Source organism: Opisthorchis viverrini, assembly GCF_000715545.1.
Source record: "Opisthorchis viverrini unplaced genomic scaffold opera_v5_312, whole genome shotgun sequence".
NCBI lineage: Eukaryota > Metazoa > Platyhelminthes > Trematoda > Opisthorchiida > Opisthorchiidae > Opisthorchis > Opisthorchis viverrini.
Genome location: NW_008751970.1, coordinates 395,318 through 410,208, shown reverse-complemented (window position 1 = coordinate 410,208; position 14,891 = coordinate 395,318). Strand labels below are relative to the sequence as shown.

The window sequence follows — 14,891 nt, the reverse complement described above, 5'->3', positions numbered from 1 at the left end:
ACAGGATTCCCTTTTTCAGTCGACGCAAAGCGAAATTCTACGAACAACACATACTACTCGCGCGCCTCCCGATCAGTAGTATCACCGTTACACTGGTACCGTCAAGTTTTCAATAACGTACGGATGGAATACTGATGAGTATCCAGTGAGAATTACGTCATCCGAAGGGATACACTGTTGCACATGGACTTCTAGTACCAACTTGTGAATTTTTTTTTCAGTTGCTTACTCATATTTGTTTCCGCTCAAAGCTTCGGGTGGATTGATAGTTAGCCGAATATGGGACCCGTTATATGATAAAAATAGATGACGAATAAGCAACATCGAGGGTCCCGACAAATCCATAAAGAGATGATCGTCCACTATCCTGGTCTAGCATAGATAGTCGTGAAGCAAGGTGTCCCAATACCAGCTACTGATTTATCAAGTGATGAAAAGGGGCACTTTTCTCATGTTCACACGATTTCCTTCGTAATGCAAGTTTCGAATGGTGAAACTGATCATTTCAGTCCTTTATTTCCATGCTGTAGCATAAATCAGCAGAGGTGGTCCTATGCACACTGTCAACATTTTTACTCGGTTATGGAGCAAAGTGAACTAAGACAATTGGAAGCTGTGACATGTTCCGTACCACTTCAGGTAGATCTGCGCTAGTCCCGGAATGGGCTAAAAATCTATGGCAAACACTAGCACCCCGTTGAAAATTGCACAAATACCATGTTCTTGTTAGAATTTCCTCTTCCGCTACACTGTGGTTGTAAAACATGGACCACGTGATATTTCTGGATGCCCTTGAGAATCTCTCCTACTAGTTGGAACATTTTGTTCTGATTGGAAAAAAAACCTATGGGGTAATAGCTTTCCTTGAAATAGATGCACGAGGCGAACCACCAGTTGAGACGAAACTACACAGGCAGGAAGTACAGAATGTGAGAAAAACAAGACAACTTCATATATATGCCGTTTTATTGAACTATATGAAAGCCATTGGTATCGGAAAGCAGTCGAAGAAGGAACAGTGGAGAAGGGTCCTCATTTTTTAATCACTTGAATAACATCGTGATGGTGCATGACGTGATTTAGACCCACGTGCTGCGGACTGAACTTGACGCTTGAGCCCTGTGAATGAAGAGGTGAGCAAGGCTAGCATTATACTACTGGAAATCTGCATGGTTTTCTATATTCATTATTGTAAACTATTCAAGATAGCAGAAAATTTATCGATGAAATGAGTTTTCCAGATAAATGAAAAATCCGTAAACAGATAGACCACCACTTTCAAACAGAAGCCTTGTTTTAGGGGATCGTCTAAATAAAAATGACTGACGGGTAATGGCGTCGTAAAAATGGCATCCGAAAAAATGCCATCTCTTCGGAATCTGAAATTAACTAAGATATGTCGGAAGTGGTGGTTGGAAAATACACTTATGGTTTTATTTGTTTGTGCTCCGGAGGCCGAAGGACACCTTAAATGAGTAATGAGCAGCAAAGATGATAATAGAGATCCATTTTTCGGATAAACTCAGCCTTCGAAATAGATCAACAATCAAAGCGTATATCTGTGGTCTACTTTTGACTCAGAGTTGCCATACAAAATCCAAGGGATATGAAGCGAGTGAGCTAGAGCCGCGTCGCTCGATTCTAGATAGCACCGATCGACAATTCAGACACAGAAACCAACTTGGGCAGAAGCTCAAACCTTATCCGAACTCGAGCTAGGATGCGATAATCAGAGCATCAGTTGACTCTATGCGGCAGCCATATGTTATGCTGATGACAAAGTCCAAAAAGATCCATGTGGTTCAGTGCAACATAGAACACAACAAAACAACTTCTAGGTGAAGGGAGAACATGGCTGTGTTGCCGACGTTTTCCTTACGAGGAATATGGCATAGACGGCTGCATCCCAGGAGTTACAAGACTGTAAACTTACCCAAACAAGTGCACACTTGAATTGGGATACCAACGACCGATGGATCATGTGACACTAAGGATGCAGATTTAACAACTGCGACTGAACGTGCTTACCACATGCTCGACCGTTGCGCCGTTCCTCAATATAAGTCCTTCTTCTAAATCCGGTCGTTCTGTGGAGGGACGTATTAGCCATGTGAAACAGGAACTGGGACTTACCGCCACGCTTTTTGGTGTAAACTTGTATGAGGTCCAAATGTTCCCAGAGTTTCTCAAGCAGGTAGTCCAGATTCAACTTGAGATTGCAACTGAAAAATAAAACAGAAGTCAGGTGCATACACGCATACCCGAGCAAACCTTTCAGCTATGGAGCTAGCAGGCTGATTCCCCCTGCTAGGGAACTACGCAAAATGCGATGGTAAGGGACTTTCTAGCTTTCTCACCGAAAACAGGGAACCTCCTCAACGTGAGAGGATAGCGAGATAAATACAGTCCGGTGCTCAGGACTGACCGAAAATATTAAAGCATTTAGGTTGACGCGCAAAGATGCAGTAAACCGACAGGATTCTTGGATGGTGCTTGTTGTCTCCTCTCCCAGTCCGGTGATTTACAGGTCCGGCTCTCTAAGTCGTGGCGTCTTAGGATTCTGATTCTCTACAACGAGCATATGGCCGATGCCATACAGTGGTCTTCTTTGCAGCAGTATCTAAAAAGAATGCAACATTGTTTGAACCCGGTTCCGCGCCAGTCAACAATTAGTTTCAGAAGCAAAGGTTGCTGAAGTTGTTCTGACAAGACAACTATGAGAGCGGTCTTACCGTGTGGTTATAGAGGAGCCTTTAGCGTCTCCATATCGTCGGTGTCTGCGTAGCAGAGCAAGAGTTAGCTGGCTGCAGCGAGTACGGAGGTGATGCGTAAATGAGTACTTGGTAATCAATCCGGTTCGTTAGAGCAACAGATTGAAAATATCAGGTCCAGGCGCCCAACGACTAGCCATCCAAGAAAGCGTTTTGTTCTTATCCCAGCGCTTGTTGGTTAAAGGTTCGCGGGGGATAGACCATCACATGGCAGCGACTAGAGTGCCGTGGGATCCGCGCCTTATAGGTTGGCACTCACGTGATCCTGCTTGAACGTCGAAAGCCCTGCAGGACATGATACGTAACCGATCCCTGTGGTGCGCATGCTGTCATTTCCTAGCCGGAGTGTCCAGCTAAGGTTCGCCTGTGATTGTGTGCCCAGCTTACATCGGGCGAGGTTCACCAATCCTGCTAACGGTGTCTTAATTTGACATGATGCTGAGAGGTGTTTAGTTTATAAACGTCCAAAGGTGAAAGTACCCTAATTTTGATCGTTTTCGCTAGGGACATAGGACTTTTCCATTCTTTACTAAGGTCTTCTATTCCCATGGTTAAATGGCGGCTAAGCTCAATGCAGCTCTCAATGGTGATGGTGATGATGCGAAAGCATTACAAATATTTCCGATTATCAAAAAGCCGAACAAAACGAGTTGCTCTGGAAAATAATATAGCTCACGAACTGATCAAGCTGTGTTTGCAATGTACTATCATAAGTTTTGCTGAAAATCCATCGACAGCCCACGACCGGTTTCGCCCTTCTTGGGGCTCATCAGGTAGGTGCAGTCCCCGGGTTTCCGTCAACCTTATGTTCTAATTGAAACCAAATTGTACGAAATTAGCGAATATACACTCATTTGTAAACTAATTTGGTTCTTTCGAGAGACTCACCTGGAACCCAGCTGAATCTCTCGTTTATGATGTTCTCAGGCTATGGTTTGCATCACAGTTAGTACGTATTCTGGCATACTAACTGTGGCAGTATACAAACATGAATGATAATATATATGTATATATATGCATATATATGTATATTTATGTATATATAATATTACCTGACAACGACAGAATGTGGTTCTCGTGCCAATCGGTCCACTTCTTGAAGTGATATTTGATCAATCTTATTATATACCTGAGGAGAATGAGGAGTAACCGGACAACCTACATAAAGGCAGCCCATGTAAACGCGGTTCCCAGACACAACATCTATAAACTCATCGGGCGTGCAGTCCTCGCGGAATATTACCTCAGCATTGAATATTTCTAAAAATGATTAGCATTCAGGAATAGCATGACAAGAAAATAAGACGTAAGAAACCTGCAATAGAAGAGTCAGTGCAGCAAGGGATAGGTATGCCGGCGTATAGCACACGTAGACCTGGTGTGGCTTAGGGGATCCGTGAGTAGCAAAACTCTCTTACGGTAGATCAGTACGCGTAAAAATAACAGATGAATAACCAACTGAGGCCAGACAGAATAAAAGGGTCACGTGGAACTAACGAAACAAAAAAGGATACTATACTCCTGCAAAATCATCTGAGTCATCTTCTCATTTATCCGCGTCAAAGGAACCATGGAGGTTATTTTGAGTCCTCCAGTTTTCTTTTGCTGTCAACGAACAAAAAGGAAGAGGCTAAGTTATTTTCCTGACAAAACTCTGGAGGAGCAGCTTCTGCCGCCGTCAAATAGGTGATGTAAAATGCTCGAATTCAGTGGGGGGAAACCATTAACGGTGCAAACCCAGGCTTAATGAAACCGTCACCTGATCTCCTGTTCTCATGATTTTGTATTCCTGTCTCTTGCTGCAATCGCGCACGCACATCAGTCCTTGCACTCACTGAATTTGTCATTTTGTTGAACAATGGATCGAAGCAGCAACGTTGCCGTGTAGTGTAGCTGGGTTGAGACCTTGCATTTACGTCCTTAAGACTAAAGACCTTTGAGTGCATCGGGGTTTGAAATGTAAACTGTACCGAAGACTGCAGCTGCCGGTAGACTATTAAATCAGTGAACAGTAAAATGAATGTTTCGAAAGACCTGGTACCATTGATCTACCGCACGCATCATGTACTCAAAGGACACGCTCCAACGATGTAGTAGAGTGGTGACCAAAGGGCTACGTCCAGAGGCTCAATATCTCAGATTTCAAGAAGTTATAAGGGATTGTTTAGACCACCCCGACTAGCTTTAGCACACACCATGGTTTGCTATTCACTCATGCATTTGTTCGCTACTACAGATCACGCGGCTGGACGGCTACATAGATAGGGTAAACGGCACAAAATACGCACAAGGATTAGGGCAGTTTTGGAGTTCGTCCACTGGGTGTCGGACAATCGGCTTATTAAGGAACTAGAGTCACGAAGCCGCGGTCATGATTCCAAGTTTTGGACCCTCAACGGAAAGGTCAGCTACATGGACCATGGAAGTTAAGAAGAATACCCACCTTGAAGTATATGTTCGGTTTGCGTTTGTTCAGTCGAATTCCGACAGCTTCCAACTCACGCTCCAGCAAAGTTCTAGAAAACGGATAAACCAATTGTTAGCCTAGGATACAGGATACTACAATTACTGCTTGTCTAAATACCTCCCCGTAATGAACCCTCGCTAAAACGACGGTATGGATATGCAAATCAGTTGCAGGATATGGGCCATGGATTCCTCTGCAACAGTACCATTCCTCTCTTTCAGTTGAAGTCCTGATGTGAAGAGGATACTGTGCCTAAAGAACACAACATTATGGAGCACCACAACTCAAGATATCTTAGGATTTATCTACGGAATTGTTTGTTCATAGAATGACTACGGTCACACTGAGAACACACCAAGATCTTTTGCACAAAATCAAATATATTTGAGGCACAGTCTTACCGACTGCCGACAAGGCCGGTATGAAGACTGTCACTCACAAGGCGTTAGCTACAAATCGCATCTAAGAATGCAGTCAATCACAGCCTCTTCAAAAACGAACAAATAATAGTTTACAGACAATAATACTAGCAAGCTTACCTGTGTATGTCAGGCTTCGTGGCATCTAGCATGATAATGACCAAATCAGCTGTACGAGCGACTGCGATCACCTGACGACCACGACCTTTGCCTAAAACATCCCACACAGAGAGAGAGGGGAGGTTTACCCGGAGCAGCGCCAAATAAATGTGGGGTTAAGGTTACAGAGAGTGGTGCAAAGGTGCGACGCAACGACTACCAGTTGAGACGCCTTACAACTTGGGCATATCCCACCTAAAGCAAACCCCCGAAAAGCTTCTCACTTCAAAGCTTATGGCTATGTTCAGGAGACTAGCTCAAAAACTGCAACCCTTGAACGATATATCTCTGAGTGATACCTACCACTGTTGACTTTCGAAAACCGAAGCTTCGGGTAGTGTGACCATCTGGTTATAAAGCTGGGCAAACGCTTTACTCTGGAGCACAGAAAGTTAATTTGCTGTCTACTAGGGACAAATAGCTATTTCTAAAGGTGATTAGAAACCTATCTTTCAGATACGAGGTTTGCGGCATTTCCAATGGGGAGCATGTGGCGCGTAGAAGTGGTTTTGCAAAGCACAGCATAGCTGTTTACCCTCAATGGATGTCAGCAGCACGTATCACACGAACCCTTGGGTGAATCTACCGGTGAATCCAGTGAGTCTACGGGTGGCTAATCAGTAACTAGCACTGGAAAGGCTGGACGGTCGTGTGGGATTTTCACCGTAGTTTGTAGTTTCCCTTACGGTTATGGTTATTGTTTGGTATTTCACAACCTTCCCGAATTGTTATTTCCAAAGTCTCCTCTAAACTTCATTTCAAATGATGAAACTGTTCACAGGTCATGAAGAAACCGAGGTTTCGCAGTATATTTTCATAAAGGAAACACAAGGTTGCTGAAAACTCCTTGACAGTATTATCAGCTGTCGACTTGTTTGCAAATAAGCAGTCGGGCAGGGGATGTTAAATGTCATATGAGTTGTAGGATGCACTTGAAAGTAGTGCGTTTTGACTGGGTATAAGCACGCATGGTCTTCATTCGGCATGGGCAAAAAACTACCTGGCCTTCATTCAAACCCCTTAGTGCTTTGGAAAGTTTGGTCATTGTAAATAACTGGGTTATTTTGTTTAGTATGTGGCTCTTTCGCGAAAAATGACCAGAACATCATAGCTCGGGGATCGATACTCTGATGGAAACCGAAGCGCTCACACAGGTGTACCAAACTCAGGCGTTAACAATGACTGTGCTGCACTCAAGCGCAGCTAAATTTATTTTCCGAACTACCAGGCTACTTGCTCGGACAGTTATTTTGTGAAGGTAATTTTTACGGCTGTTCTGGTCCTAACCGGCGTTGACATACGAAAGGTTCAAACTCGCAGCCACTAATGTTGAGATTCTCTGAATAAACACCGATTCACACCACCTCAAAAAAGTTTACTACTTCTGCCTACTGCTATTCTGTAAGTAAGAAGTATACGAGAAATTTTCACTGCGGTGCCTGTGGGGCCAATCGGTACCCGGAAGCACCGAACAGTTGTTTCGTTCATCTTAGCAGCCACCCTCATAGGACTTGATCGTCTAGGCTTACGCGAAGCAGAAGGAAACACAAGGACGGTTAATATTTTACTGGCTACACATAACGGAAACCGCTGAGTGCGGTTCACAACCGGGGGAAATAGGAGCAGTACACCTATGTCCGACTTTACCGTCTCGTAACAGGAACAAAGGCGTTAGCTACAAATCGCATCTAAGAATGCAGTCAATCACAGCCTCTTCAAAAACAAACAAATAATAGTTTACAGACAATAATACTAGCAAGCAACAAAGCCTCAGATATTTTCATACGCACTGGATGCTTCGGTTTTCTGGGCCTGGCGGATGAGATCTATAGTCGGTCGACTGGCTTCATGAAATCAGCTGCCGCCCATCCTCACAAAATATACCTGCACTTCCACAAGAAGGGTGCCAAATATACTCGAGTTTAAGCTACTTAGGCCTTGTCAACAATCCATAGCAAATCAAACGAAAGGAACCTGTTTTTGTCAAGTTCTGGCTATAAGCAATTCTCCTGGATCGAGGCATCAGCTAAAGCAGACAGACGGACGTCCTGAGGACCAAGGCATGAGACAAGGGTGTCTCAGTTCAGTCAGTTCCGTTTGGCGACTGTGTACGCACGTACGATGGTTCGAGTAGCCGCATCTTATGACATCGGGTAATGTAGGATAAAAGGGGTACAGAAGTTTTGTAACAAGCAAACAAAATAATCATGGGTTTGTGGTTAGCGACGCCACTCATCGTGTGATATAACCATATCGGTGAGTACCTGCAGCAAGAAACAATATACGCTGAGACAGTCGATCACCTGACGTAAAAAAACACAGGCCGATCGCGCGTGGTTAGCTCGGCCAAATCAATTCATCGATTGGACAAACAGCTAATTTGTTGCCGAAAGCCATTCGTCACACTCCACCATTGATAATCTGATGCTCTTACGGGGGCCACCATGTCGCCTCAATCAGCGACATGGATCAATGTGAAATCTAAGTTGAATTGAGTTGTGGCTTCGTTTCGGAACGAATACAGTCAAACGCCGGATTCATATCACCTCGGACCTCGAACTAATCCTTATTTGGCTGACCGGTTTGTTTCGAGCTTAGTAGTAATCTATACAGCTTCTGTTTGGCAAGTGACTCTTGCAGACATTGGATATCACATCACTGATCATCTCCTGGTTCGTTAGGAAACGAGCGGAAACACGTGTGCGAAGCAGGGCGTGGTCCGAATCCGTACACGTGTTCCAAAGGGAGAGATAGTCTTAAACACAAGACAGTCATCAACATCTAATAGCTATGTGGTCAAAATGAGTGTACGATTAGTTGTGGTTGTAGGGGCGCCAGGCAACACGACCCTTATGCTGACGGTAAATAGATGCTAATCAGCAAACAATTAGAGGAAGAGATCATAATTGTCGGTTCTGATAGCACCTACACCGAATCCTTCACCGAGACAGCTTTCACTTGTCGATTCTTCGGAACCACAAACCAGTATAGAAATATTTCTGTGCTTTACCATCCACAGGAGTCTCGAAAGTTCTCCACATGTTTTTGACAGTCACGGCTGCAGTTTGTTGCAGAGTATTAAGAGATACCGGACAGATTTCGTATCTGGGGTCCTTGAGTGTGGGTACCGATACACTCGGCCAGTGTGGCTGCTCTACTGTTCACAGTAAACCAGCCAAGCGGAGCGCCTTTAGTCCTCACACACAACCCAACAACCTCACCATTGAAGGCAAGCGAGCCACTTTTGAATCACCCCTGAGAGCAAATTATGAATGAAATGAGCTGCCTTGGACGGTGTTCGGGTGCAATGCCTTAGTAGTCTTGTATGAGTGTTTATGAGACACAGCACACATCGACTTTTAAGGAGGAAAGGGTGAGAGTAAAATGTGCCTGTTAGCCTACCAGACAATGAGTACGGATATTGAACGCGACTATACTGGACAGATTCCTTGGTTTAGTAGTGCATATCTAAGTTTCGTTTACCTAGGTAGGGGACTAGGAATCGACGATGAATTTGTAGAGGTACAGACATGGAGTTGTATTGGTATGGGTAGTTATTAGAGCTGATAAATTGAGCAGACTGACCGTTGCCCCTACATTGCGTAAGTAGATGTTACTTCCCGAATGCCCAGACCGAAGAGGACGGTTTGTTTGAGGTATCCCACCCTGAGTTTTTGACTCGATGTCTGAACCGTAAGCCGGTGGGAAAGTCTAGATTCTTATTCCGCGGTTGTGCCTGTAGCTTCGGACTCAACAGTCGAACCCTCAGGGCGGAATATGGTGGGGTTTTCTTAGGGAACCCTGACAGGAGTTAATGGCCCACTTGGCTGACGAAAGCTTACCTAGCTCTAGGGAGTAGGGCATAACTGCCTGACTCCTGGTGAGACTGCGCACAGCATACAGCTTCCGAGCAGCGCCAGACTATGTAAGTTTTAATGTATTTCGAATTCCCCTGTCTAGGCTTGAGCAACATGGCAATATCTCAGCTTTCGAGTGCTTCCTTCCACGAGTCCGATTCTTTCGATTCTGAATCAAAACTGGCCTTTATTTGAAAGATCGGAATCGACCTAGGACCGAAGTAAGATGATCCGGAAAAAAATTATTTTGGGAGGTGAATTGTAGGAGGCACTGTCAGTATAATCGATGGATTGTAGGTTCACTAACAGAAACTGTGACGATCCTGCTGACATGTGCATCGTCCAAAGTGCTACGTTGCCACATCCCTGGAGTGACCCGCATATATAACAACCACTTGGCGGAATTTGCAAATTCAACAGAGCACACAATCTAAAAACCGCCCCCTAACTCTCACAGCGACTAATTTTCCCCCCTACGAATACGACTGCTGCATGAGATGATCGGTTGAATATCTTTCTGTCTGTTACATGTAGCAGCCACATCCATAATGACACCATGCGCAAGCAGGACGACAGATGAGCTTAAAACCCGGCTCATTATGCGTCAACGTCACCTCATGATCCGCACTCTCAGACTGAGTGCAGCTGGTGGAACCTCAAAAACTAAAAACTGGATAATTTGCTTTTTATTCAGAGTTGATGTGTGCTCATTCAATATCAAGATTGCAAACCAGACTGGATCAAACACCCGGCGCATCTACAGGCATCTGTATGGAATGGCAAAACATGTTTGTGATGTCTCATATATCAACTTGATATAACATTCCTCCAGAGCTATCATTAGCCCAATTGTTCTTTATGTACAGCGCTGAAAATGCAATGAAGTTCGCTTGCGTCCCTACAATGCCACATTGGTTTCGAGACAAAAATGGACGTAAAATTTGTATCCTGAACGAGCGGAGTACTTGAGATTCCTGGTACTCGATTACCTATTCATCCCTCTGTCTCCGAGAGACCATGTGAGTATGAATAACAAACTCAGCACTAAATTTAGGCACCAGACTCGAAATTGTTAGTTTTGGCTTGTTTAAAACTTTAAGCCATTCGCTGAAGCCTGTAGGACCTAATAAAGTGGGAGAGTGCAGCTGTGTGACCGCAAAACAAAGAAGGAGCAATGTAGGTCACTGACCGTTGTGATTCCAGTCTGACGCATACACAGATTTTAAAGCAAGAGCATTGGTGAAAGGAAAGAGATCAGGGCCACCTCCGTACCGGACTAAAAGCGCCACACCTCTACCCAGTGTAGAGGTGTCGTAAACATAATCTGGTAACAAAAACAAATCATTACGAGAACTAGAACAACGTAACCGAATACTCTTCTATGGAAACCGCCCTTCTCACAGCGATCACCTTTGATGCTCACTAAGTGGTTGCTCTATGGAGAACACCGTATGTTGAGGTGCTAATTAGATTAGCCACTAAAAGACATTAAATAAGAGTGAATCCAGTCATATGGACTGTATACCCCCTATCGTGCACAGGATATCCGTCACTTCTATCTGTAGCTTCCTGAGAACGCGAAAACCCCCAATGTACCAAAGTATTCGTGCTTCAATTAGCAACAATCGGGTTGCTTCGGTGGTATCGTAAAGGGCCGAAGGGCGTTCAGGCGAATCGAACAATCTATGTTTACCCTTTACCTTCGCTTTCTAAGACGCTAGTGCGGTCAATTTCGTAATAGATTCCTACAAAACAAAGCACAACTTACCTTGTGAGGCCCCTTCGATAATTCCAGGTAAATCCAACAGCTGAATATTAGCTCCATTGTACTAAGAGCAAGTGATAATTGTGTAACCTCATAATCAGATTTACCTCTATCACCCCAGGGATACAAGTTAATGTTGTGAATTCATAGGATGCGCACTCGCTGTGAGTTGAGGTTAGAGAGTTCAACAAAGTTGACTGAAGTACTGCGTGGCATAAAGCGCATCATTACCTTTCCGACAGAAGGAAAACCTATTAAAGCTACGCGTGCATCGCCAGATTTCATAACATCAAAACCTTCACCCTATTCTCGTTAAAGTAATGACTGACCCGTACTTTACCTTTCCAGAAGATTTTTCTTGTGTCTCCAATAACTGGCTGCGATACTTTGCCAGCTTAGCCTTGAGAAGGCCCAAGTGGTACTCGGTAGCTGGAAAGGTCAGTCAGCAGTCATTCCAAGCATGTGCTCACCTTTATTCTTTTGGGTTCGAGCGATTTCGTTTTCAATCTCCGCTATTTTATCCAGGATACCCATTTCGGTTGAAAGAATTGAAAAATATAGTCGGACAATAGGCTGGAACCTTCAAACGCAGACTGGCTTAGTACGAAGCTAGCGATCTGCTGGTTCGAGAAAGGACAAACTCTCCAAAGGGCGAGTCTTCAAATGGGCTGGGAAATTGAGTGAAAGCCTGGAGAGAATAGCAACAGAACGTGGAATTTACTCAAACTAACTGATACGCATAGTAATTCTCCTAAGAAATACGATCGAAGGCGATCTATTTATCTTGTTTAGTTCATCAGTTATCGTCGCCGTTTTGAGAGAGAGAGAGATGGAGGCCAACGGTTGGTAACCACGGTTAGCCGTTGAGATTGGCTGGCTGGGTGGAATGCAGTTCTTCCAGTGAGGGTAAAACGTTCGTAATCCAAGATTGCTCCGGGATGGCTCACTTTCGGTTTCGGTACTTGCAAATAGCAATTATAGGTAGAAGCGACAGGACTGACCGACACTATACATAAAAGTGCGGATTCAAGTAAAGTCACGCCAACTCAGGTCAAGAGCTTTATGCAACCGAGGGTGGAGTTGCAGTGCACAGAAGAAAAGCGGAGTTGGAAAAGCATGCACGAATTCGAAAAAGAAGTATGACGGAGCACGCAGAAATTTGTCGCATATAGATAATTTCGATGGATGCCCGAGTGTTCATCAACAGGTACCACTAACCGGGAGTCAACCATTTATGGGAACACGAAACCACGGGAAAACAAGTATCTAGTTTCTAAGCAAGTGTGAGTAGCCGGAGTGGTCTTGGGCAGAAGAGGATAGAGTGAGTGGTGGATTCTGAAAGGATTCTTAGGGAGAAGTTATGACAAGCACCAATGAGTCCGCTGATATTCTACATCTGGGAACACTACTCAGGGACTGCTGAACGAAACAACCGTCTTTTTCAAGCAGTGCGGGGAAAAGCAAACAATGAAGATGGGTTATTCGAGGTTATTTGAGCTAACCCGTGATTCATTATGGAGGATCATATAATACTAATCTGACTAATTGCCAGATAAAAGTTACTCAGCTAGTTGTTGGGTTGTTGGTCTGCTAAAGCAACCGTTCAGCTGTAGCACCCTTTCGATGCCTGACTGTCATGCCACCAGAAGGAAGCATGAGGGCTGGGATAGTGCCAGGTTGCCCAAGCCTAGACAGAAGAAATCGAGAGGCGGAGGTCTGGTTCGAAACACGGACCTTCCGGTCAGTGAATTCGCGCTCACACTACTGGGCCATCTGGTCTGTTAGCGAATTTTGGCGAGTGGCTTGCAAACATTTCATCACTAATCAAGGTAGCATAGTCAGCGCGAAGTTTGATGGGTAAGTCCGATTGCTCCTATATGGTTTATGAACGTAATCTAGTTGGTTAACTTGGAGTATGAGTTGTGTGATTATCTCAGTTGCTTGTATCTGGTTGGTTCATTGGGCGAATTCAATTCGACACCTCTCTTCCTGTTGTGACTTTGCCCTCTCCTTCTCACTGTATAGCCTTTCTTCTATGCAGGACAATCCCAAGCCCCGAAATCGGGTGACAGTGAACGCTTGTCATCCCATGATGATCCTTGAAACATCAGAATAAGAGTAGCCTGATGGAGGCTGCGGTGACCAAAACATCGTACTCCATCAATAGTTTTACACTCTGAGGCGATCCACATCTGTATTCTTGAATTTCCGGTCTCCTGCTTCGCTTGCTCAGAAGGGAAAGACCCTCGTGCCAGAAGCCTTGTAAAAGCTCCCTTAAACTGTTGTCTAACAAGGACGTCCATGTCGTCCATTTTTCTTCAAGTTTGTGACCGATGAGAATATAATGTGAACGCCGGAAGGTCTCCAAAATGCTGGTGTTCAAGTATTGGCCAGCAAAAATTGTACTGATCAAGAACATGCAAATGATAAAGTTCGAGGACAAACCTGTTGTTCGATGACTCAATAAATGATTTCGTTCTGTGGCATGTGCCTCGCACATGCAGAACGCACGGTCATACTCTTGTATATGTAGTGAGTAAACACACTAAGAAGAGGTACTTGAGGTTATAGAAAGACCAAGGTACTTTAAAGCCGTTTTTGGCCGCCTGAAGCTCAGATCGCGTCCAAATTTATGACATCTGTGACAGCAACAGCTTGGGGAATCACGAGGGTGTACGTCAGGTAGTAATGTGGGTTTTTTATATACAGTTGTGGGACATTGCAGTAGAACTGAGACATCCCTAGTTCTCTCATGACGGTTATCTCACAACTGTAGCTCATGTCGGATGATGTCCTTACACAACTAGTATGCTTTCCAAACAGAGTTCCTGATTGTTACAGTGTTAGTTCCAAAAGGCCTGACCTCTTTTTAACCTCAAATTCACCAGAGCACACTGTAACACGTATCCCAAATGTTATCCACCTAACCAGTCTACCAGTTTCCCTCACTCACTCCCAAAATCCACATCTCCTTTCTCATCATATGTTCTGGTGATATTCTTGAGTTGATTGGGATAGTGCGATTATTATTAGCAACTATCCTAAGGAGTGTTCTCTTACACAGGGTCGCCGTTTTTTGCTGCAAGATTATGACAGGTCTGTCTGACGGCATCAGCCAATTTTAGCCCTCAGTTTTTCCGGCCATGGAAACAACACCTCCTGAGTGGTGTAACTGTGCGCAACTGCGAGTAAAGAAAAACCACACAGATGTCGGCAGATTCATCCTTGTCCATCGACACGCATTGACTGCGCTGTTGCACGTAATACGTACTCAATCGTGATGACTCCGTTCGTCATGCATCGGTTTTGCGTGCAGCATCTGCTCGTCACATGGTGCCGACATCTTCAGGAATCTCCAAATCAGTCCTCAAGCCTCGACACCCACTCTATCTGGCCGCTTTCAATGTTCGCACTCTGAAGCAAGCAGGACAACAAGCTGCTCTTGCACTCACA

At 44.5% G+C, this 14,891-nt stretch overlaps 2 protein-coding genes across 2 annotated transcripts in view; both read right to left on the bottom strand.

The window, feature by feature from the left end:
- Positions 1-958: 958 nt before the first annotated feature.
- Positions 959-11,723, bottom strand: T265_09874 (hypothetical protein; the record flags this gene model as incomplete). The annotated part of the gene is made up of 9 exons (XM_009176079.1): positions 959-1,119; positions 1,934-2,222; positions 3,824-4,031; positions 4,286-4,376; positions 5,215-5,287; positions 5,778-5,868; positions 11,442-11,502; positions 11,546-11,635; positions 11,670-11,723. The coding sequence occupies 8 exons, from the start codon at positions 11,721-11,723 to the stop codon at positions 1,988-1,990; spliced, it is 903 nt and encodes a 300-aa protein (XP_009174343.1).
- A 13-nt stretch (positions 11,724-11,736) lies between these two features.
- The window catches only part of T265_09873 (hypothetical protein), a gene marked incomplete at both ends in the record, with an annotated part of 9,615 nt that continues 6,460 nt past the window's right edge, over positions 11,737-14,891 (bottom strand). The window contains 4 exons of the mRNA XM_009176078.1: positions 11,737-11,867; positions 11,909-12,018; positions 13,039-13,125; positions 13,730-13,843. Of these exons, the coding sequence (XP_009174342.1) occupies positions 11,737-11,867; positions 11,909-12,018; positions 13,039-13,125; positions 13,730-13,843 (442 nt within the window). The remainder of the gene's footprint in view (positions 11,868-11,908; positions 12,019-13,038; positions 13,126-13,729; positions 13,844-14,891) is intronic.